Genomic DNA, 21974 nt, shown 5'->3' on the forward strand with positions numbered 1-21974 from the left:
AGCGCCGAGCGTCACCGGCGCCGGGCGGTGCTCGGCCCTGGGCGGCCGCCGCGCCCCCCGGCGTGCCCCGAGCCGGCCCCGCCCCGCCCCTGCGGTACCATAGAGGCGGGGGGGCGGAGCGGCCGCCCAGCACCATCGAGAGCGGAGCGGAAGCGGAAGGGCGAGGGGCGATGCGGCGGGTGAGGTGGCAGCGGCGCAGCGCGGACGGGACGGGCCCGCTGCTGTCTCCCGCGCCCTCGGCCCGGAGCCCCGGCCCGCCCCCGGCGCTGCCGCCGGCCTGCGGGTGAGAGAGCCCCGCTCGCCATGTCCCCCGGGAGCTCGGTCCGGCCGTAGCCGCCGCGATGCGCTTGGGCGCGGTGCTGGGCGCGCTGCGGCCCGCTCTGCCGCTCCTGCTCGGGCTGTCCCTCGGCTGCAGCCTGAGCCTCCTGCGTGCCTCCTGGAGCCACGGCGCGGCCGAGGAGCGATGCCTGGCACCGGGCCGACCTGCGCCGCCCGCCCGCGGGGCTCCGCCCGAGGCAGCGGAGGGGGGGCCGGGCCCGGGCCACGAGGACTTCAGGCCCCGCATTGTGCCGTACTACAGAGACCCCAACAAGCCTTACAAAAAAGTGCTCAGGTAAGTTCTGTGCTTTTTGGCCCGACTTTCCTTCAGGGAAAATAGTCACGTGTGGGTGGTATTTGGGGTTCTAAATCTCGGCGTGAGTGAACAGGTTCAAGGTGGAATTTGCTGTTTGAATTACTTTGTGTAGGAACAACGTGATGCAACAAGGCGATAGCCAAGATTGTCACCTTAAAGGAGTGGAAGACACTTGTTTAGGAAATTAACCTGAGGGGGGAAAAAAAGGCAACAAAAGTGCCCAAGAAGATTGAGAATATTTCTTTTCAATACGGGAGGCATTCTGCCCCTCTGCCCCCTCAGGTGAGACCCCACCTGCAGAGCTGCCTCCAGCCCTGGGGCCCAGCACAGGAAGGACATGGAGCTGTTGGTGCAAGTCCAGAGGAGGCACCAAGATGGTCAGAGGGGTGGAGCACCTCTGTTATAAGGAAAGACTGAGAGAATTGGGATTATTCAGATGGAGAAGAGAGGGTGGGGTGACCTGACTGTGGCCTTCCAGGACCTGAAGGAAACCTGGAGGAGAAATGGAGAGTGACTATTTACAAGGGCCTGGAGGGACAGGAAAAAGGGCAATGGCTTCAAACTGACAGAAGGCAGGGTTAGATGGGGTATTGGGAAGGAATTCTTCCCTGTGAGGGTGGTGAGGCCCTGGCACAGGTTGCCCAGAGGAGCTGTGGCTGCCCCATCCCTGGAAGTGTTCCAGGCCAGGTTGGACAGGGCTTCGAGCAACCTGGGCTAGTGGAAGGTGTCTCTGTCTGTGGCAGGGAGTGGGACTGGGTGAGCTTTGAGGTCCCTTCCAACTGAACCGTTCTGGAATTCTATGATTCTTTTGTTACCTGTGTCTAATAGAACATGTTAAATTACTCTTGAAAAGTTTTCTAAGCAGTCTATTCATTAAGGAAATTTTGAGCAATTAACAATAATCAATTGATGTAATGTAATACACTACAATAGTATATTGTACGAAACTTTCCTGCCTCACCATCCAGGGGCCACTCTGGGGGTCACACTGGCACCACCCAGACTGTCACTGCTGGGACCGGGGTCCCTTCGCAGTGGTGGCTCTGGTGACCCAACAGGTACCCCCTCAGCTCCTTCCACAAACCACAGTCCCACTGTCAGACAAGTTCCCTCGACCCCAGGCTTCCTGTAGCAGAGTTTCTTTGGTTCCTTTAGGTATTTTATTTGTGGTGCAGCAACATCAGAACAGCTCAGGCTGGTACCTCTGCAGAGGGACTCTGAGCAAAGGGACTCCTGGGCTGTTGTACCCTCACAATCTCTCTACATGCTCTTCATGTGCGTCCTCATGTGCCTTTTGGTCCAATGGTGAGCTTTGGTCTGGGGTCTTCTCATTGTTCACCAGGTCCTGCAGGGCTTTGGACCCTTTGTTAGGCCAAGGCCAGCAACTGTTGCTGGCTCATGGCCTGGGGCTCCAGTGATCTCCTGCCACTCGGGGCCCCACGTGCAGCTGGCACACCCCAGCCCCCAGCACTAGGGACTCCTTAACAGTCCTTCCTGTGGTTTAATTGAGCAAACCTCCTAAGCTGCTAGTGGTTAGCTCTGTGGTATTTTAATTTTAATTACACTGGCATGGTTTTCTAGCTCACACAAATGATGTGAGATTGTAGCTGCCTTGAAGGAAGCAAGTGTTTTCACAAAATGGGATTTTCACTAATGAGTTTTCTCTTAAAGCTTTGCATCTAGGCTTGACTGTTTCACCATGGGTTGACTCCAGCAAATAAGGATTTATCCCAAGTTACCATAATTCTCGATTTTTCTTCTCCAGCTCTTTGTCATATAGGTATGTCCTTCCTTTACAGAACTCGCTATATCCAGACAGAATTGGGATTCCATGAGAGACTGTTTGTGGCTGTGCTGACCTCCAAGGCCACCATGAACACGTTGGCAGTGGCAGTGAACAAGACGGTGGCCCACCACTTCCCACGCCTGCTGTACTTCACGGGGCTGCGCAGTGCCAAGGTGCCCCATGGAATGGTGCTGGTGGCCCACGGAGACGAGCGGCCCATTTGGCTCATGTACGAGACCATGAACTATATCCATCAGCATTTTGGTTCTGACTATGACTGGTTCTACATCATGCAAGATGACACCTATGCCCAGGCTGAGCAGGTCAAGGCTCTGGTGACGCACCTGAGCATTAACCAGGATGTGTACCTGGGGCGAGCGGAGGAGTTCATCGGGGGGGATGAGCAGGCCCGCTACTGTCATGGGGGCTTTGGCTACCTGCTCTCCCGTAGCCTGCTGCTGAAGCTCCACCCACACCTGGACAGCTGTCGCAATGAGATACTCAGTGTGCGGCCAGATGAGTGGCTGGGCCGTTGCATCATTGATTTCCTTGGCATCACTTGCGTTTCCCAGCTCCAGGTACTACCTCCCAGCTCAGGTTTTGTGTTAGCTGAGCCTGACACAGCCCATGCTCTTACTTGGTCCCTGCTCTGTAGCAAAGTGGCTTTTTTGTGAGCTGCAGAGGAGGAAGGGGCTGTATGCTATAGCAGTGTCGGGGAGGGGCCCAGAATCATAGCTGTGATGTTGAGATAGAGAGCACACACGTGACTTAATTTTTGGCCTACTACCAGGGTCTGATCCACAGGTTTTTGGAGGTAGGATAAAGGGCATGTTGGTACCAAGAAGAAAATGGAGGTTAGGGTGGGAGGGACGACTCGTACCTTTTTATCTCAGTCCATATGGAAAGAGGGGCAGGTGCATGTCTGGGGTGAGGAAAAGCTGCTCTGTGAACTTGGATTCCATTCCAGTCTTCCTGGCTTTTGTCTGCTTCAGGGCCAGCATTATCACACCTATGAACTGGCCAAGAATACTGAGCCAGAGAAGGAGGAAGAAGAGGAGTTCCAAGCAGCTCTTGCAGTGCACCCTGTTTCCGACATGACCCTGATGTACCGGCTGCACAAGCAGTTCAGCAGGATCCAGCTGGACAGAGCCTACCGGGAGATACAGGACCTCCAGGTATGTGGTGAGAAATACCTGCAAAAAGTCCTTGACCAAACAGATTTCCTTCTATTTTACTGCAGTAGAGGAAGATTGTTGCTTCCATTTGTGGATGACTGTCAGCCAGACACAGGCTGCAGCCCTGTGTCTCACAAACAGCACTTTGACACCTGAAACTGCTGGTGTGACATTTGTAGGTGGTGAGGGGGGCCTGGAGGGGAGCTGGCCTGGACCCCTTTGAGAACGTGGTGGGGCTCAGTTTGTGCTCTCTGTTTGCACAGATGCAGATCAGGAACTTGACAGCACTGACCCCTGCAGGCGAGGCAGGCGTGACCTGGCCTGTGGGAATAAACGCCCCGTTCCTTCCAAAGTCCCGCTTTGAGGTGATCAACTGGGACTACTTCACTGAGCAGCACCTCTTCTCCTGTCCTGACGGCTCCCCAAAGTGTGAGCTATCTGGAGCCAGCAAAGCAGATGTTGGTGAGATCATTGAGTCGGCGCTGGAGCAGCTGAACCGTCGGTACCAGCCCCTGCTCCGCTTCAGCAAGAGGCAGCTGCTCAACGGCTACCGGCGCTTTGACCCCACGCGGGGCATGGAGTACACACTGGACCTGCTGCTGGAGGCTGTCACCCAGAAGGGCCACAGTCACGTTCTGGCTAAGCGAGTGAGCTTGGTGCGACCCTTAAGTAAGGTGGAAATTATTCCCATGCCATATGTGACAGAGGCCACACGGGTGCAGCTGGTGCTTCCCTTGACAGTGCAGGACCTGGATTATGTGGCAAACTTCCTGGATATGTTTGCTATGAACACACTGGACACGCATGATAATGCCTTGCTGACTTTGCTTTTTGTCTACCATCCCTACGATGCCCAGAGAGTCGGTCAGGTGGATGTTTTTGCTGGAGTCAAAGCCATGGTAGGAGAGCTGGAGAAACGCTATGCAGAAGTTAAAATCCCATGGATTAGTGTTAAAACAGAGGTGCCATCACAAGTGAAGCTCATGGATATAGTCTCAAAGAAGCACCCTGTGGATACACTGTTCTTCTTGGCCAGTGTCTGGACAGAAATCAACATGGAGTTCCTGAACCGCTGTCGCATGAATACCATCAGCAACTGGCAGGTCTTTTTTCCTGTGCATTTCCAGGAGTTCAACCCTGCGCTGGTGTACCGTGGTGAGCAGACAGCTTCCTCCAGCACTGACTTCCTGAGGGATGGGCATTTTGACAGACATTCCTTTGCTGAGGCCTGCTTTTATAATTCTGACTATATGACAGCACGTACCAAGCTCGCAGCCGATATCCTGGACCGAGATGAGGTGCTGGAGAGCATGGAGGTATTTGATGTCTTCCTCCACTATTCTGGTCTGCACCTGTTTAGGGCTGTGGAGCCAGGGCTGGTGCAGAAGTACACCCTGAGGAGCTGCAACCCCCGGCTCAGTGAGGAGCTGTACCACCGCTGTGTGCTCAGCAACTTGGAAGGACTCGCGTCCCGCTCACATTTGGCCATGGCCCTCTTTGAGCAGGAACAGGCCAACAGCACTTGAGAGATGGAAACATCAAGAGCTTCTTAGCACCTTAACACTTGGCACTTTCCATCCCCTTTCCAGCCTTGCCATGGGTGAAGGGCATGTGAGGTCAAGGGAGGAGGAAGACTTTCTGGGCCCCACTCTGAGGCACACGGGCTATGGAGAGAGGCTGTTTCTGTGGAGGGGGTTTGGTTTGTTTGTTTTGGGTTTTTTTAATAAATTTAATTTTCTTTCCAGGCAGACTAATGTGGTCACTTGTAAACTTTGCAGCCTCTGGGATGAGGGAAGTGAGACAAGCTGTAGAGCTGACCTTAAAGCTGTGCAATTCTGCTGAGCAGTGCATGGAGAGAGCGAGCATGAGCTACATATTGGGACAAAGTTACTCTGACTTGGTACTCTCAGGGCTGTTGTTGCACCCTCCTATATGTTTGTGTGTTTATGCATTCACTTTTTCAAGAGGCATAAACACACCTTGTCCAATTCAGCTGGGCAAAGCTGTTCAACCACTTTCACTTTGCTGTGTTTGACTCTTCCAGAGCTTCAGAGCTGTTCCAGTTTAAATGTCTTGGGGATGGAGACTCCACAATCCCTCCTGGCAGTATGCCCCCGTGTGTAGTAACTTTTACAGCCGAAAAGTTCTTTCTCGTGTTTAAATGAAATTTTTTGCATTTCAGTTTGTGCCTGTTGCCTCTTGCAATGTCACCAGAGACCACTGAGCAGAAGCTGTTTGTGTCTTCCTTACATTCTCCCATCACTGAGACACACATGGATGAGACTGTGCTGAGCCTGTTGTCCAGGTGAAACAATCCCAGTTCTTGCAGTCTCACTGTTAGGACTGACACTCCCATTACTTAACATCTCCACATTCCTTTGCTGGACTTGCTCCAGTATGTCCATGTCTGTCTTGTACTGGGGAGCCCAGACTGGACACAGGACTCCAGGTGTGTCTCACCTGTGCTGAGGAGATAGCTTATTGCCCTTTACCTGCTGGCCACAGCCCTCCTGCTGCAGCCCAGGATGCCACCTTTTCTTGGAGGGAACACTGCTGGCTTATGTTTAACCTGGTATCCATCAGGACCCCACTAATCTTTTTACTTTTCAGTTTTCCCGCATCATCTTTCCGGTGAATATCCCAGAAATGAAAGCCCCGATGTGAACTTGTGAGTTTGTGTGATGAGCCAGCAAGTGTGAGTGACTCCCTTCATGGCTGCAGGGGTGCTGCTGAAGGAGGGAGGTTGTATTCCCTATACTCATCTCATGATGAGCACGAGGTGGAGCTCTGGTGTTGGCATCAAAAGAGATGCTGAAAAATTAGAAATGTTTCAAAGAAGTATTAAGAGTCAGGAACATTAGTTCAAATTGATAGAAGTCTTGGATTTGTTTGTTTAACAAGTAAGGCATGTCTTGATTACATTTACATGGGAAGAAGCCAGATCTCTGCAGTGTCTTAGGGGGATGTGTGTTTGTGGCTAAGCAAACATTCACAGACTGAGGACAAGGGCAGCTACCTGGGAAACCCTCTGTTGTTAAAAGGGTTGTTTTGCACAGGGAGGTTATGATCCCAGTAGGAAAGGTGGTCGTACTGGGTAGGGTACCATTTAAAATGTGTGAGAGCTAACACGATAAAGAGAATAGTGTACATCATCTCACATCCTTTAAAGTCAGGGAACCCCGAATGGTGCAGTGTCAAATAGGCCTCTGATCCACACCCAGCATGCCTTGCAGACCCCACCTGCAGAGCAGGTTCTCCCTTTTTGGCCATTATAGCTATTACAGGATTGCCAGAAAACAACTCTGTCTGTTATTCCTGCTGTCAGACAGAAAGGATGTTTGCCTTTTCTTGTCTCAATTTTAGACTGAGGTCAGGACACAGGAGTGGAGGAATGGCTGGTCTGGTCCGAGAGTTGCCTGCAGGCCTTTCTGTACGATGAGCTGGCTGAGGCTGTCCTGTGGGCAATGAATTTGTGCAGCAAAGCCAGGCCTGCCTGTGAGCAGCACAGGCCTGTGCACGCTCGGGTCTGCAGCGGCTGCCGGCGGGATCGGGTGCCACGGCAGAGACGGACAGAGCGAGAGCCCCGATGCTGCTCACCTTGGGATGGGGTGCTCGGGGTCTTGAATGCAAAGGAGATTCTGCTGCATGGAAAACAACCTCCTGGTGCCAGAGAGGATGCAGAGCTTGAGAGAATCTGGAAGCTGATTCTATTATTTTTTACAATCCAGCTCTTTGGGAAAGGAAAGGCAGAAAATACTGTCAGCAAACTGCCCAGTCCATAAGCTGGAGATTCTGGTTTTTACTGGTGAACACTCTGCATTCCAAGGTGAGATTAGGTGATATGAAATGACCAACTTGGGTCTTGTTTGGTGTAATGCTGGATCAATTCATTCAACATTTAATTTGATTATTTTCTTTCCTCTTTACAGCATTTGCCTTATGGCATTTTTAGTTTACTATCCCCAGGCTGTTCCAGCCCTCGTGTAACTGGGAAGGTGAATGGGTCTGCCCAGGGGGGGCAGTTCTCCAGCCGGTGTTGTTTCACACTTAATGGATTATTTGGAAGCAAATGTAAGATCTCTACTGATAAAATATGCAGATGATGTAAAAAACTGCAAAAAAGTCGTGAAGAGAAGATAACAGTGGAGAAGAGTAGCAGAGTAAGGCTCTTCACATCAATTTTTGTCTTAAAACAGTCAAGTGCAAACTTACATACTTGTGGAAGATGAAGGTGTATCACTCCTCCGGAGAGGACTGCATGTTAAAAGAAAAAGGTAAGTCTGTGAAGCAATTGACTGTATTAAAGTGCCAGCAGCTTAATTTGTCTAGGACCCACTATTTTAGACACTAAAATCCAGAGCTGTCCCAGCCCTGTAAAGCTGACAGTATAGGATTAAGACATAACAGATCTTAACAGATAGACAGTCTTGGGGAAACAGATGCTGTTAATGTGAGACAGTAAAAAGGGCAGAGCTCACAGCCTTTTTGGTTTGTTTTTTTTTTTAAGGCTTGAAGGGAAGAGAGAAAAAAAAAGAATGAAAAGAATGTATGAGAGATTCACGACACTTACTTGAAGATTGGAAAAATATTTTATGTGAGATGAACTCCTGTTGTGATAAGACAAGGGGTAATGGCTTTAAACTGAGCTTAATGGTTTTAAACTAAAAGAGGGTAGATTCAAACTAGATATAAGAAAGACCATTTTAAAAATGAGGGTGGTGAGGCCCTGGCACAAGTTGCCCAGAGAAGCTGAGGCTGCCCCATCCCTGGAAGTCTCCAAGGGCAGGTTGGACAGAGCTTGGAGTGACCTGATTGAGTGGAGATGTCCCTGCCTATGGTGAGGAGGGACCAGATGGCCTTTAAAAGCCCCTTCCAACCCAAACCTTTCTATGATTCTATGAACTCTAATGATTTAGACACTGATTAGAGTGTATGAATACATGTACTGAGTGAAAACACTGGATACTAAAGAGGCTTTTAATTGTCCAGGGGTAAGGCACAACAACCACTGAACTAACAGCTTTAAACTGTAACAAATAATTCCAAGGGGAAACAGGCACATGCTTTCAGTGCTGAAAGTGAGTAGCTAGTGAAATTACAGTGGTAACTTTTCCAGTGTACTACAATTTACTTGGTTTGTGTAACAGAGATCATTGGAGGCCTGTGTGAAATTACTTGTCAAATGTAAGTGGGCAGAATTAATGGTCCTTCGTGGCCTTAAGTTTCATGATTGTCAATATATAGTGGATGAAAGATACAAAAGAGAAATCCATCAAAGGCTGTTAACCACAAATCCAACAGCTCTGGCACAGAAGGTCTCTGAACCAGAAATCCCTTGGAGCTATGAGAACCTTCAGGAAATGAGCACTGTGATGATATTTTCTAGACATTCAGTGTTGGCCACTTTCAGTGACAGAGTATACGAGTCACGTGTGCTTATGATTTGACTCTATACCACTGTTTTTGCGTCATTTTGGACTAGACCTTTTTCAAGGATGTGCTTTAGTTCAGCCAGAAATGATGAACAATGTGAGGATCATGATACAGAGTTTGTGGACTACAGTGGGGTCATCTTTGACCTTGTACCCCTGAGGAAATGCATACCCTCATTTGGTGTCTGTGTTACCCCGACACTGGGACTGTGTACTTTAGTACTTCACTTTCTTGTACATCACTCCATGCCCTTGGATAGTCTTCTTCCTTGTCATCAGTTGTAGTGAATTTCTTCCACTGGATGTCCTAGACTGGCTGATGTATCCTGTTGCCACAGTCTGCATTGATCCCGGAGAAAGACATACAGTATATGGTACAAACACAAAAAGCTTCTGTCCCTGCTGCATTTTTAACTTCAAGAAACAGGTGAAAACAAACTCTTCATCTTCTCACCTGTGACAGAACTTCCACTCTATCCCTAACTAACCGGTGTACTTAAAAAAAAACAAACCCAGATATTGTGAACTCAGATACTGTATCTGATCATGGTGTACATCAGTCTTCTCCAAGACTGGAATATAAGTGATGTGGCTCTGCCATGTGAGCGGGATGTGCAGCCCATCTCCCCTGAGAGAGGGGGCTGTTCCCCCCTCCTCCCTGGGACAAACTTGGCAGCATTCAGGTGTGTCTGGGCAGGTCCTGGGATGGCTACACTGAATCACAGCTCACAAGTGCTGAATCTTATCCCTCCAAAGTGGAGCAGAGCCAATTTCCAACACTCTGGAGAGTGCAAGCCTGGCACTTACAGATGGTCTAGGCTGTTCCACAAAAGTTTTGGAGTTGCTGTTGGTCAGATCAGATGAGCAGATACAGAGGACACGATACTCTCATGAACAGGTGCGCATTTCCCCAGCTACTACAGCAAGGTATTCTTGCTTAGCAGACTCCTCCATTCTTAACTCCAGCATGAAGAGGTCTTTTCCGAGGAGCTTGCTCTCTTCTGTTTGGCCTTGAGCGTGGCCTTGTCACACATTCATCATGAAACATTCTGTACAGCACTTCAGAGCATGTCCAGGTACAAGTGCCAGTTGAGTCTCCTGCCAGGAGTCCTGGCCTGAACCACTATACCAGGTGCTTTTGTGCCCTGCTGTCCCAGGGCTCACCCCTCCCGAGTCCTGTACCTTGGCCAAGACAGTCACCCTCTCATATTCCCATTTCAGGCTCTTTCCTGGATGTTCTGAGCACTTAAGGTACCTTAACTTCTCAGCATGCACGCTGAACCGTTGCTGCTGACAGGTAACAGAAACTCATTTTCCATTTGCAACTGTGTTTTGCTGGTGCAAGTAACTGTAGAAAAAGCTTGAAAATGTGACAGATGAAAAATGCAGTGGAAAAGATGAATGCATGTATTTGTGCCAGAGAGACCTAAATACACTTTATAATCTTTACAATGTTTTACTTCATCTTTTAGGCTTAAACCATTTTTGAACATGAGGAGCTGGCAGGCTTGCTTGGCTCCCTGATGGAGCTCAGTCCTTTCACTGCTTCCTTGCAGCTCCTTGGAGCATCATCCCAAAGTATTCACTGTCAGTGCTCATCCTGTCCAAACTGCCCTCCTCATCCTCATGGACCACAGGACTCCCACAGGTCACACTGAGGGTACCTTCACCTTACTCTGTCAAAGTGCACATCATAGAGATGGTCTGTGTTCGTGAAGCAGTTTTCCTTTTCCCATTATAATTGGCACTGCACCACAGACCCATGGTCTGCCAGGCCCAGCACCCTTATCTTCACCCTTTGGGAATCACCAGCTTCTTAAGACAAGGAATATCGTGTGGATAGTGGATCGCAGCTCTGGGCTGGTTCTGCATTTGAAGGATCAGACGTGCCTTTGAGCTACCCTCATCCCATTACGGCCGTGCAGGAATTCTCACCGTGTCCTGCTGAGCCCCGGCTTTGCCGCAGCCGTTGTGAGCCCCGCTTGGTATCAGCCGGCAGGGCTGTCGAGCTCTGCTGCGAGCGGCCGGTGCCAGGCGTGGACAGGGCCGGTACCGGGCCCGGGCAGGGCTGGCACCGGTACCGGGCACGGCCGGGCACAGGCAGGGTGGGCAGGGCTGGCACCGGTACCGGGCACGGCCGGGCACAGGCAGGGTGGGCAGGGCTGGCATCGGTACCGGGCACGGACAGGGCGGGCAGGGCTGGCACCGGTACCGGGCACGGACAGGGCGGGCAGGGCTGGCACCGGTACCGGGCACAGGCAGGGCTGGTACCGGGCACGGGCAGGGCGGGCAGGGCTGGCACCGGTACCGGGCACGGCCGGGCACAGGCAGGGCTGGTACCGGGCACGGGCAGGGCGGGCAGGGGTGGCACCGGTACCGGGCCCGGGCAGGGCTGGCACCGGTACCGGGCACAGGCAGGGCTGGCACCGGTACCGGGCACGGGCAGGGCGGGCAGGGCTGGCACCGGTACCGGGCACGACCGGGCACAGGCAGGGCTGGTACCGGGCACGGGCAGGGCTGGCACCGGTACCGGGCACGGGCAGGGCTGGCACCGGTACCGGGCACAGGCAGGGCTGGCACCGGTACCGGGCCCGGGCCGCGCTGGGCGGGGGCTCTGCGGGCGGGCGCGAGCGCGGCCGGCAGGCGGCGCTGTGGAGCGCGCGGAGGCTGCGGCGGGGCGGGAGCGGCGCGAGCGCGGCGGGGCCGCGCGGGGCGGGGGCGGCGGTGAGTGCGGGGCGGGGGCGGCGGGGCTGCCGCGGGGACGGGGGTCTGCCGGCGGTGAGGGGCGCTGGGGGGGGTGGCGCGGGGCTCTGTGGCGGCGGGGCCTAGCGGTGGTAGGGACTGGGGGCTGTGGCGGCCCCGCAGCCCGTCCGTCCCTCTCTCCAGCTCTCCCGACGCGGCAGAACCGGGGCGGCCGGCGGCGCTGGAAGGGTGTGGGCGCTGCTCCCGCCCGTCCCCGGGAGGAGCTCCGCGCCGCGCCGCCCCCGCGGGTCTGGGAGCGGGGCAGGGGCCGCGGCCGCACCGCCCTCCCGCCGCAGCGGCGGGGCCGGGGCCGGGCGCTCCCGCAGCGGGACCCTCTCCCCGGCGCGGCGGGCGAGCCGCGCTTTGCAGACGGTCCCTCGCCGGTGTCCGCAGCGCCGCGCAGGCGCCCCGCGCTCGGACGGCCCCGGCGGGAGCGGAGCATGGACGGGACGGTGAGCGCCGCGCGGCCCCGCCGCCCCCGCCCCGCCACCCGCGGGAGCTCTGCCTGCGGGACGGCCCCGCAGGCGGCCCCGGCCCGGGCACGGACTGGGGCAGCGCCCGCACGGCTCGCCCGGCCAGGAGACCGGCGGAGTCAGGGCAGACCCGGCGGTGCCTCCTCCCGCGGAGCCGCAGCTGGAACATCCGACGGCTGCGGCGCCGGTCTCTCCGTTCTTCCCCGCGGACTTGGCTTTGCGCGGTGCAGCCCCCGCCGAATGTCCCAGCGCGGGCCTCGCGTCCTCGGCCGAGCCGCGGCTTTGCTGCCTCGCAGGGACTTGGCTGGCTCGGAGGGGCAGAGAGGGGGAGCCCAGTGCGCGTTTACCGCTCCCGAGTGCGGGCTGCAGGCCCCCTCGGGAGGGTCTTCTTTAGCAGGGACTGACTTTTCCGCGGGAGACACCATCACTCATCTGGAATTGCCCATCCTGTCCTGACACGATCCTCTGGAGAGGAGGGGTCCTCCTAACAGCCTGTCCCTGGAAACACTGCACACCCAGCGCTTCCCTGTGGCTAACTGACCGCTGTCTCCGATGCTCCAGGAACAACCAGCCTTCACACAGGAGAAGGCAGCTTTTGAGAGAGAGCATTTGTCTCGCTGCCTCTAAGCTGCCCCTCAGTTCTGTCTTCAGAGGGAGATACATGGTCCCAGATGCTCTCAGGACTAACTGATCCATGTCTGTAGGAGACTGGTGCTCTGCATGGCCTTCCAGAAGATCTTCCTGACTTCCCACACATACAAACCATCTCACTGGTGCCAGGAGCTTGCTGCTGGAGATTGCTGCTCACTTCCTCCTGTTCCCTGAGGCCTGAACTCTCCTGTTTCCTGCATCGCCATGGCCTTTGGAGGGTTCCTGTGTGCAAGTTGCTTCTGGGAAGACTGAGGTAGAATTGAAATGGGGGACTGAGGAGCAAGCAACGTTATCTACCAAGTTAACATGACCTGGGAGAGTGTTTGTGCAGTATCCTCACCTGCTGCTGTCAGCACTGCCCTTATTGGAGAGACTGGCTTCATCCTACTGCCCATCCAAGGGAGTCCTACAGCTTCTGAAAATACCCAGTTCCCTGGTGTTGTCTCAGGAGCAATCAATGACCTGCTGTTTTCCATGGGAACACCAGCAAAGCCAGCCCGTCTTCCCTTGCTGAATCCCCTGACCCCTCTCTGAGGAGGAAACTTGCGGCCTGGCCTTGCCCCTGAGGCAGGGTGAGGGTGAGATTCCCAACACTCAGCCTTTGCTCTCCTTTTCCTCAGTGCCGCAGTGATGTTCCTTTCTGTACCTTGTGCACTCTCCCTTCTCACTTGCACTGCCTCCACTGTGGTGTTTGCCTTAGCCCCTGCTTGCCTGGGCTCTGTCCTTCCTTGACTTCAGCTCTGTTTTAGCAGAACTCACCATGATCTTCTTTCTGCCCTTGGTTCTTCCCTTGTTCTGACCCCGCTAGACCCAGAACCTTGGTTCTGTCCCTGGTGGAGTTATCTTTGCTTGTGCTGCGTGGCACTGGCCAGGCTGGCACTGTCATGCTCGTACTTCCCTTTCTTGCCTGTCTGTTCTTTGAACAGTTGTGTCTAACTGCATGCCTAGGTATGAACTTACACCTGGGAATGCTGTGCGTGCTGGTGACACCTGTTCTGCTGTAATGCTGCTTTTCTTCATCAGCTGCAGTACAGAGCTGTCAGGAGCAGCAGGGCTTTGTATGTGCACATGCAGCTGGCTCAGCTCTTCCCAGCTTCTTTTCCTTCTTACTCTGGTTCATCTTCTCTGGGACCTATCATAAGTATGCAGACACTGAAGCTGTCTGAACTATACCCTAAATCTGTGGGATCATTAGTTCTCCCAGTCTGCAACACTCTCACCGTCCTACTGGGGCAGCTGATGGTGGCTGCTGAAACGCTGCAGTGTTCTGGTAGCCTTTAAGGAGTTGATTTCTTTAAGGATGAAGGCAAGCAGACTTGGTTGATGCTTCTGAACTGGCCTCCCTTCCCAAGGGTGACCAGAGATGTCTGATGGCAGAAACACAACTGAGAACACCTTTGTGAGAAAATACTCTTGCTTCTTGGTTAGGCCAGGCAAATTCCAGGGATCTCCTCCAATCCTACCCACCCTATTGATCTCATCAGTCTTCTCAATATGTTCACAACTTGTAGGCAAGTGGTGACTTTCTGCATGCTCTTTCCAATCTTCTCAATTTCAGGCTGGCTCTTGTGGGGAAGTTGAACAGCCCACATGGATTGGCCATGTGGAAAAATGGCTGTCCTGGCAGCCTGGACGTGCCCCCATGTGCAGGGTCTGCAGAGAAGCCCTGAGCCACTGTCAGTTGCATCTCCCCTTTCTTGCCTTTTCCCCCTTTCCCCCCCCCAAGTTGTGCTGCTTTTGAAGTGTCCCATGAATTGATGCTGTTCTAGGAAATGTTATTTATACTGTATATTATTTCCCTCTCACCCAGAATGTGCTTTTTTTTTTCAGAGTTGGATCCAAATGCATCCTCATCCTGCTTGCCTTAGAGCTGATGCTACTTCAGGTCATTGAGAACATCTCCTACTAATTCAGCATGACATAATATCTGGTCTCCTGCCTCATCCACAGGATAAGTTTCTTGCTTCTTCTTGGTCTATACAGATGTGACTCCAGGTGTTCAGCTGTCTTGTCTGGTACAGGTAGGTTTTAGCTCTTTGAAAAGTGACCTGTTGTAGTTGTGAAGGATGTGTCTGTGCTTTGTATCAGGGCTGGAAAATGTTTGCCTTTGGGCTTATGGGAAATGTTACGTTGTGAATAAATCCTGAACTGTCAGCTTGCCTAAAGGACCTAAACTGGTGCTTTGAATAGCCAACTGTGATAGTTTGTGGTAGTTCTGGCAGGAAGATGCCGATCTGACAAAGCAGACTGGCTCAGAGCACATGACATTGGGGGATGCAGTTGCTAAGAGGAGTAGTAGTAGCAGGAATTCTTTGTGGTAATTCATTACTCCATTTGCCACAAGTAAATGTGATTAGTTCTTGTCAGGTGCTAATTGTTTTGTAGGGTTCCCACGCTTCTCAGAGCAAGTTTAAATTAGCTCTTCCCAGGTGGTAGACTTCTCCCGTATCTGCTGTTGTTGGATGAGCATTGGTCATCTCCATGACGAGGTGCTCAAATCTGCCACTCAGATATTTATTTTCTACCATTAGTTCCATTCTTCACATTGCTTCCACTGGTGAATATGCACCTGTATCCACCTGTCTGTTTTCCCAGCCGGTACACAGCGTGCCTGTAAGGGACTTTTTTTTTTCACAGCTGGATTGGTGACTTCTCACATTTCACAGCCTGCACAGGTCACCCCGCTGGTTGTGTAAATTGTCTGGTAGAAGAAATGCATTCCATTTTGGTTTGGAAATAAGTAGCTTGGGTTATAACTATTTTATTTTTCTATTTTAAGACACATTAGGCTTGTTATTGTCACCTGATGTGGCCCTTTCCTCACAGTACTGCACAGCCAGCTGCAGAGTATGCACAGTGCCCAGTGCTGCTGCCTCTGCCTGCGTGGTTCTGGGTGAGCCAGGGCAAGCCTGGCACAGAGGTACCAGCCCCAGCCTGCCAGTGGGAACTCAGGCTAATTTAAGGACTGTGTGCGCTGAGTCAGACCAAAATTTCCCATCTCAACTCGTATTGGAGGTGTGAAACAGGAATAGGAAAATGAGGCAAATAATAGAATAATTTTTTTCTTGCACATACATTTTAAGTTTTTGCAGTCATCTATGGAATAAACAGTGTTAGAAAATCCCCCGTATTCCTAGATATGCTGGTTAAATGATAAGTTATCCTCATTGGAAGGAGTTGTTCCAGTTTTCTGTGATTATCTTTTTTGTCACAATTCTGTCCTTTTCTGTTCAGCTGGGTGTTCCCTTGGATTCTAAGTTCAGGGAGGATTATAGGACCATTCACTTTGGCACGTCTTTAATGGCAGTGGGTACCTGTAAGCAGCTCCCAGCTGTCCCTGAGGGAGGGTATGCCTTTTTGAAAGACAGTTTGGCAATTCTCCTCACTGAGGTTCCAAATGATTGAAAACTGAGAGCTGCTTGGCAGGAGGAGAGACCAGACAAAAAGGGGGTGACTGCAGATGTTCGGTGAAAAAAACTGGAAGTAAAGACAGTGAGAACAATAACCTGGTAACCAGGAACTGCTCTTGTGATTTTTTCCCTCGTGTTTGCACTTCTGGATGGTGTTGAGTTCAAGATGAGCACTCAGTGTCAGGCAGTAAATGTGGCAAAAGGCTTCTTCTAGCTGACATCTGAGAAAGTTTCTTTCTTTTCCAGTTCTGACATCCTACTCTTATTTCCTCCTGTTCCTGTACCTATCACATGCCATGTTCTCTGTGCCCATTAGCTTGTTAAGAATCCACTGATGTTAAAGTTAATGCAGAAAATACCTGCTAATGTATATTCCTGCAGAGAGTCCACAATTCTCACTGGAATCAGAAGAGCTTGTGTATTAAAACTCCTTTAGCTTTTTGATGAAGGTAAGATATTAATGGTAACCCTCAGTTCTCTCAATCACTCAGAGCTCTTTCCTCTTCCAGTGCAGTGTTGCCACATCAGTTTCCAAACAAAGTGCTTGGACTAAAACCTGGAATTTGCTGGTCTCCCCTTAAACTCAACAGCATTCCAGGAGGTTATCTTTTCTGGAAAGATGCATCTACAGGAATTGAATGGTTCTTAATTTAAAATGTAAAGGATTAAGAGTTCTGGTGTTATACCCAGGGAGTTATCCAGGTTTTGCATTTATGCAGAAGTGTCGTGAGTGCATTGAAACAAGCAGATATCTACAATTTACATGCCTTTTCTTCTTGCTCACAGGGTTTTCTATAATACTGTCAAAATGCAGACACTGGCTAGTAGGTCCTGTTCAGGGAATATTCCTCAGAAGTCAGCAAGTGAGGTGTGTCTGATTTTTGTGAATTGACAGTCTGTGATGCCCTTGTTTTTGATGTGTGCTGAGTAAATGTGAAAGTAACAGTCATACTGTCGTTCCTGTACCTGGATGTATTTGAGAGCACTGGCACCTCAGTGCTGGACAAGGGCCCCATGAGTTTTATGTAAAGCTGTTTGGGTCCTCCTTCCATTTTTTTAAAAAACTCTATTCATTGGGTTCTATTCATTGGTTCCAGTGTTTGAGAGGCAAACTTCTGTCCTTTCCAGTATGGCCTCTGACAGTCCCGTAGGAGCCTCTGTTCTCTGCTCTGTTCTGGAGTCCCCAAGTCTCAAGGTAAGGACTGGGGAATGAAGTCTTGCCCATTGTAGGAGAAGATCAGATCCTAGACCGTCTGAGGAACGTGGACATACACACATCCATGAAAGCTGATGAAACGTGTGCCAGGGTCCTGAGGGAACTGGCTGATGGTGAATCCTCTCTCTCCCCAGTAATATTCATCAAAGAACATCCCATGATTGTAGAAGCTGAAGCCCTGGTGTCAACACCAGCCCTGAAGCCGAGTGTTGATCTACGTTGCTCATGGTCGTTTACAGATTAATGGATCTTACGGCTAAAAGAGACTTTTGGATCATGTGACACCCATATTTTACTGAGCACTAATGGATTGCCATATGTGCTTACTGTGACCCTTATACTTCCCACAAAGACAAGCTGCAGTTTGGTTAACTGTTGGAAACTTAAAATTGAATATACTGCTTGTAGACCTTCTATCCATGGAGGGTTTAAGAATGGCTTTGGCAGGTCAGTACTGACTTGGGGCCCAGAAGGATCTGAAGCTCTAAAGGCCATGCCAGCCCCTCTGCTTTGGTTCTGTAAATCCCCTGTTTGTGACAGTAAGACTGCCCTGAGGGCCAGGGGTGAAGGTTGGGATGGTGTCACTGACCTGTAGGAGAGCGAGCCCGCCGTGCTACCGGCTGGCAGGTGCTGTGTGGCAGCTTTTATGGCAGAGTTTGTTCATGTCATCTCTTGTCCACTGGCTCTTGTTCTGTCTTTCTTTTTCTATCTCATTTTATAGCTTTTTATCATTTGGGATTTTGTGATTGTGCCTATATTGAATGTCCTTAAATGCTATCACTGCATTCATATCTCAGCTTTATGTTTAGATCATTAAACATTTTGCATTACTTAAATCTTTCATGGACAGCATTTTTCAGACTTCTGGACTGTACTTGGCACTACTTTATTCAGTGTTCCAACATGGATTTCTCTAGTGATTGAAGTACACAGAGAAACTCATCCTACTGTCCTTGCTTTCTGCTCTTCATAAATCCAAAGGTTCCTTTGGCTGTCTCTGCCACAGTGTGGCACAGAGTGGCACAGTATGAGTTGTTTTCCCACTGTGATCTCCACTTCCTTTTCACGTTTTCCACTTTTCAAGACATGATCTCCCGCTTAGAGGGATGTTTTTCATTCTTTGTTCTCAGGTCGTTCGTTGCCTTTAAACACACTTTGAATGGGTCCATCTTAGTAAGGTGGCTTGATCCAACAGTTCTGCCCTGCTCCAGTTCATTAGAAAGGACTTTGTATTCATTTTCATGTGCTGAATGACACTGCTGAGTGTTGTCTGACTAGTTACTAACCCTTCCTGTAACTACATTTGCTGTTTAACTTGGGCTAGAAAATGGGGGACATTATTGATATATCAGTCTAACAATACCCAGTCATCTCTCTAGAATGGTCTTTCAAATCCCTCATGATTAATGAGGGATTCATTAATGAGGGATTCATTATTGATTAGTAAGCTGCCCTTCAGAAGCATCCTGTTAGTTCCCAGTAGAGCCTGGCTTTCGTTCCGTGGGCTTTTTTCTTAACAAAATTTGTCATTGTTCACTTAATACTGAGCATTACAACTCTGGATATTCTCGTATGAATGAAAGTCTCTAGTCCAAGGGTATCCATTTGTGGTTTGTAAGTAATCCTTGTGCCAATTTTGTGCTCGGTAGTCCAGATCTACCTTAGAAAGGAAGCGAACCAGTGTGGACTGCCAAAAACAGCATCCCTGGGTTTCCCTGGGATCCAGGGGTGTACACAGACCAGCTGGGGCTCAAGGCAATGTGGTGGGACATGAGAGACACCTGCTGTCATAACTGTGCTGTGGACTGTCTGGTACTTTTAGTCTCCAGCATCCTCTGAAGTAACTGGTGGTGTGTGTCTTGTGGACGTTTGACATATATGGATTTTGCTGAGTGGCTCACAAGGTCAGAAACTTGGATACTCCTTACCTAGTGTCCTGGGTTAAAAAGGGTTTTTCCCTGGAGTTGGAAAGTGGTTAACCCTAGGGGGGTGGTGTTTCTTGGTGTTGACCCAGTCAGCACCCCTGCAAAATTAAAACATATCACACCAGACCGGAAAAGAAGGAGGATGACATAGCTGGAAGAGAGGCAGCCATGGTCTGAGCCACGAGGAGGTAGAGGCCAGCGAGCCCCACTGGGGGCCAAAGCCCCCAGCCCCCTGGCTGGGGCCTGCAGGAGCTTGGAACAGTGTTAAACTGGGCCAAGTACTGTAGCTAAGAGCTGGAGGAAATTTCCTTGCTGTGAGTGGGCAGCAGAAGATGGAAAAGAGGCGGCAGAGACAGCACCGAAGAGAGAACTGTGGCTGAGAGCCAAAAGAGATGGCAAGCAGTGAGATGGCACATAGCCAGGCTGGGAGATGCAGAGATGTACCTGCAAGGAGGGAGAGCTGGCAACAGAGCAGAGAAACTCAGCAGGGACTGTTCTTGGGGTAAGACTGAATTACTTTCCCAAAAACCCTTGGAGACCCCTCTTAAAGGGAAGGAGTGGACTTCCATTTGAAGGGAGTCCTGAAATGCAGCAGCACCGGAGAGAGGAGCTGAGAAGCTGGATCAGAACGGGCCGGATGGAATGCAGAGGAGGTGGCCTTGCCCCCACTGCTGCTGTCAGGCTGGCAGTTTGAGACAGAACAAAGGAGCTCTGGTAGGACACTTGGGGCAAAGACTGAACTGAGAGCTGCCCTAAATGTACTGACTCAGAAGGAACCTGAATCTCCTGAGGAAGGGACTTTCACGGGATGCCCTGCACTTGGTGATATGACTGTGGTGAAGCAAGTTTTGTCCCTGCTTTGCAGCCCATGGGAGAGAGACCTTCGGTTGGAGCCGAAGGGGTGAGAGGGGTGAGAGAAGACCCCTTGTATTGTAATGAAGAGAGAAATCTTCCAGCTACAACAACTCCAGCTACGACTGCTGCATTGAAGAGGAGAGACACTGCTGCCCTGAAAGTGGAAAGGATCTTTCCTTCCTCCCTTCTGAACTTTTATTGGAGGGAGAGGAGGGACTTGGTCTAATATAAATATTGCTTTACCATAGGAGAGATAGTTAGGATTGTGTATATAATGTGTTATAGTATTCATTTAAGTAATAATTGTAATATAATTCCCTTCCCCCCATACTGAGTCTTGTGTTATGTCTGGAAAACCCTCTCACACTGAAGCAAATTGTGGGAGGGGGGCTTGGACTTGGAAATTGGATTTTTGGGGGTCTCAAACTACGGCACCTAGTAACTGCTTTTTACATCTTCAGAGTCTCTTGGCAAGTCCTATGGCAGTTAGTGCCCCAGGCTGACTATTTTGCATCAAAAAGCTTTTGTTGATTTTGAACTTACTGTCCTCTGGTTTTGTTTGTGGTCCTCTAGTTCTTCTGCTACAAGATCATGTGCTCCTTTCTTCTCAGTGATAGTTTTAATTCTGTGTTTCCCCCCTCCTCTGCAATGTAAACAAGCATTCTGCTTCAGTTCCTCTTCCTAAGAGGATTTTTTTGTACCTGGTCTTTCCATATCTGTATGGTTAGTAATTCTGCTTTTAGAGATGTGACCAGCACCAGCTGCAGTGTGATAAAAGTGGGAGAGAACTACTGACAGATACCATGTTCTGTAATGTCTTCTGTCAGGCTCTTCAAAGCTCAGATTTTATATTCTGAGTGAATGCTTCTGTCAAGGCTGCAGCCATTCTCATCTGTTAATATCATTAGCGATGTAAATTGCACATGAAGTTGTAATTAGTGAAGTCCTGTCTTTTGTCCCAAGGCTTGGTGTGTTAGCATGCCAGTGCAGGTAAGGAGTCAGTGTGTCTTCTACAGAGACAAATGGTACCTCATGAGTCTGTTACGTTCTTGTTCTATTCTCTGTTGTGCCCCTGTTTTATTAGGATTAGAATTCTTTGTTAGGTCATATAAATATAAGAGTGGGCCTGTCAGCATATTGTACTTCAATGTTTTGAAAATGCTCTTGTGGCTTCTGGCTCTTCAGATTGCACAGTCACATAGGACTCATCTTCCCTCTCCTCTTCTTTCGCTCCTTGAACTGCTCTGTGGAGGTCTGTTCCACGCATCACATCTGGACTCTCTTTGATCTGTGCCTGCTGCATAGCCTGTTGTTCCTGTGCACCTCTGCTTTCAGTCAGAGCTGGCAGCTACACACTTTTGCATCAGTATGGAAATGTCACCTGAGTGCTTGTTGGAGCACTCAGCTTAAGGAGGGGTCAGAAGGCAGAGGAGCAGTGCTGGGCTAGGAAGCAGAGCCTTGAAAAAGGTAGGAAAATACAGAAAAGGATAAGTGATAGAGGTAGGGGTAAGGAGCTCATGTGAATGACCAGCATTCTGGAAGTGGGCTTGGGGGTTGTTTTGACATCAAATACAGATTAGGAAACAAAAAACAGACAGTAGCAGAGTATGGCAGAAGTGCTGTGGAAAAAAGCTGTACATGCAGAGCTTCTTTATCCAGGACAACTTAACCTCTT

At 50.6% G+C, this 21974-nt stretch overlaps 2 protein-coding genes across 7 annotated transcripts in view; both read left to right on the forward strand.

Moving 5' to 3' along the window:
* The first annotated feature begins 104 nt into the window (after positions 1-104).
* On the forward strand, positions 105-5343 carry CHPF2 (chondroitin polymerizing factor 2). 2 transcript variants are annotated; one of them, XM_064640198.1, is made up of 4 exons: positions 105-613; positions 2434-2998; positions 3413-3595; positions 3859-5343. In XM_064640198.1, the coding sequence occupies exons 1-4, from the start codon at positions 342-344 to the stop codon at positions 5119-5121; spliced, it is 2283 nt and encodes a 760-aa protein (XP_064496268.1). In that variant the 5' UTR covers positions 105-341; the 3' UTR covers positions 5122-5343. The 2 variants fall into 2 exon arrangements, with proteins under 2 accessions (XP_064496268.1, XP_064496276.1); XM_064640206.1 differs by having other exon boundaries at positions 110-613; positions 2400-2998.
* Positions 5344-12115: 6772 nt separating this feature from the next.
* Positions 12116-21974, forward strand: part of SMARCD3 (SWI/SNF related, matrix associated, actin dependent regulator of chromatin, subfamily d, member 3) — a 72739-nt gene continuing 62880 nt past the window's right edge. Inside the window, exons 1-4 of one of the 5 annotated variants that reach the window (XM_064640254.1) lie at positions 12116-12221; positions 14724-14914; positions 17090-17171; positions 17432-17498. In XM_064640254.1, coding sequence (XP_064496324.1) covers positions 17433-17498 — 66 coding nt within the window. In that variant the 5' untranslated portion in view covers positions 12116-12221; positions 14724-14914; positions 17090-17171; position 17432. Of the gene's footprint in view, positions 12222-12514; positions 13472-14723; positions 14915-17089; positions 17172-17431; positions 17499-21974 lie in introns of those variants that run through there. The other 4 variants (XM_064640238.1, XM_064640242.1, XM_064640247.1 and 1 more) reach the window with 4 other exon arrangements.

This window comes from Pseudopipra pipra, chromosome 1 (genome assembly GCF_036250125.1).
Source record: "Pseudopipra pipra isolate bDixPip1 chromosome 1, bDixPip1.hap1, whole genome shotgun sequence".
Classification (NCBI taxonomy): Eukaryota; Metazoa; Chordata; class Aves; order Passeriformes; family Pipridae; genus Pseudopipra; species Pseudopipra pipra.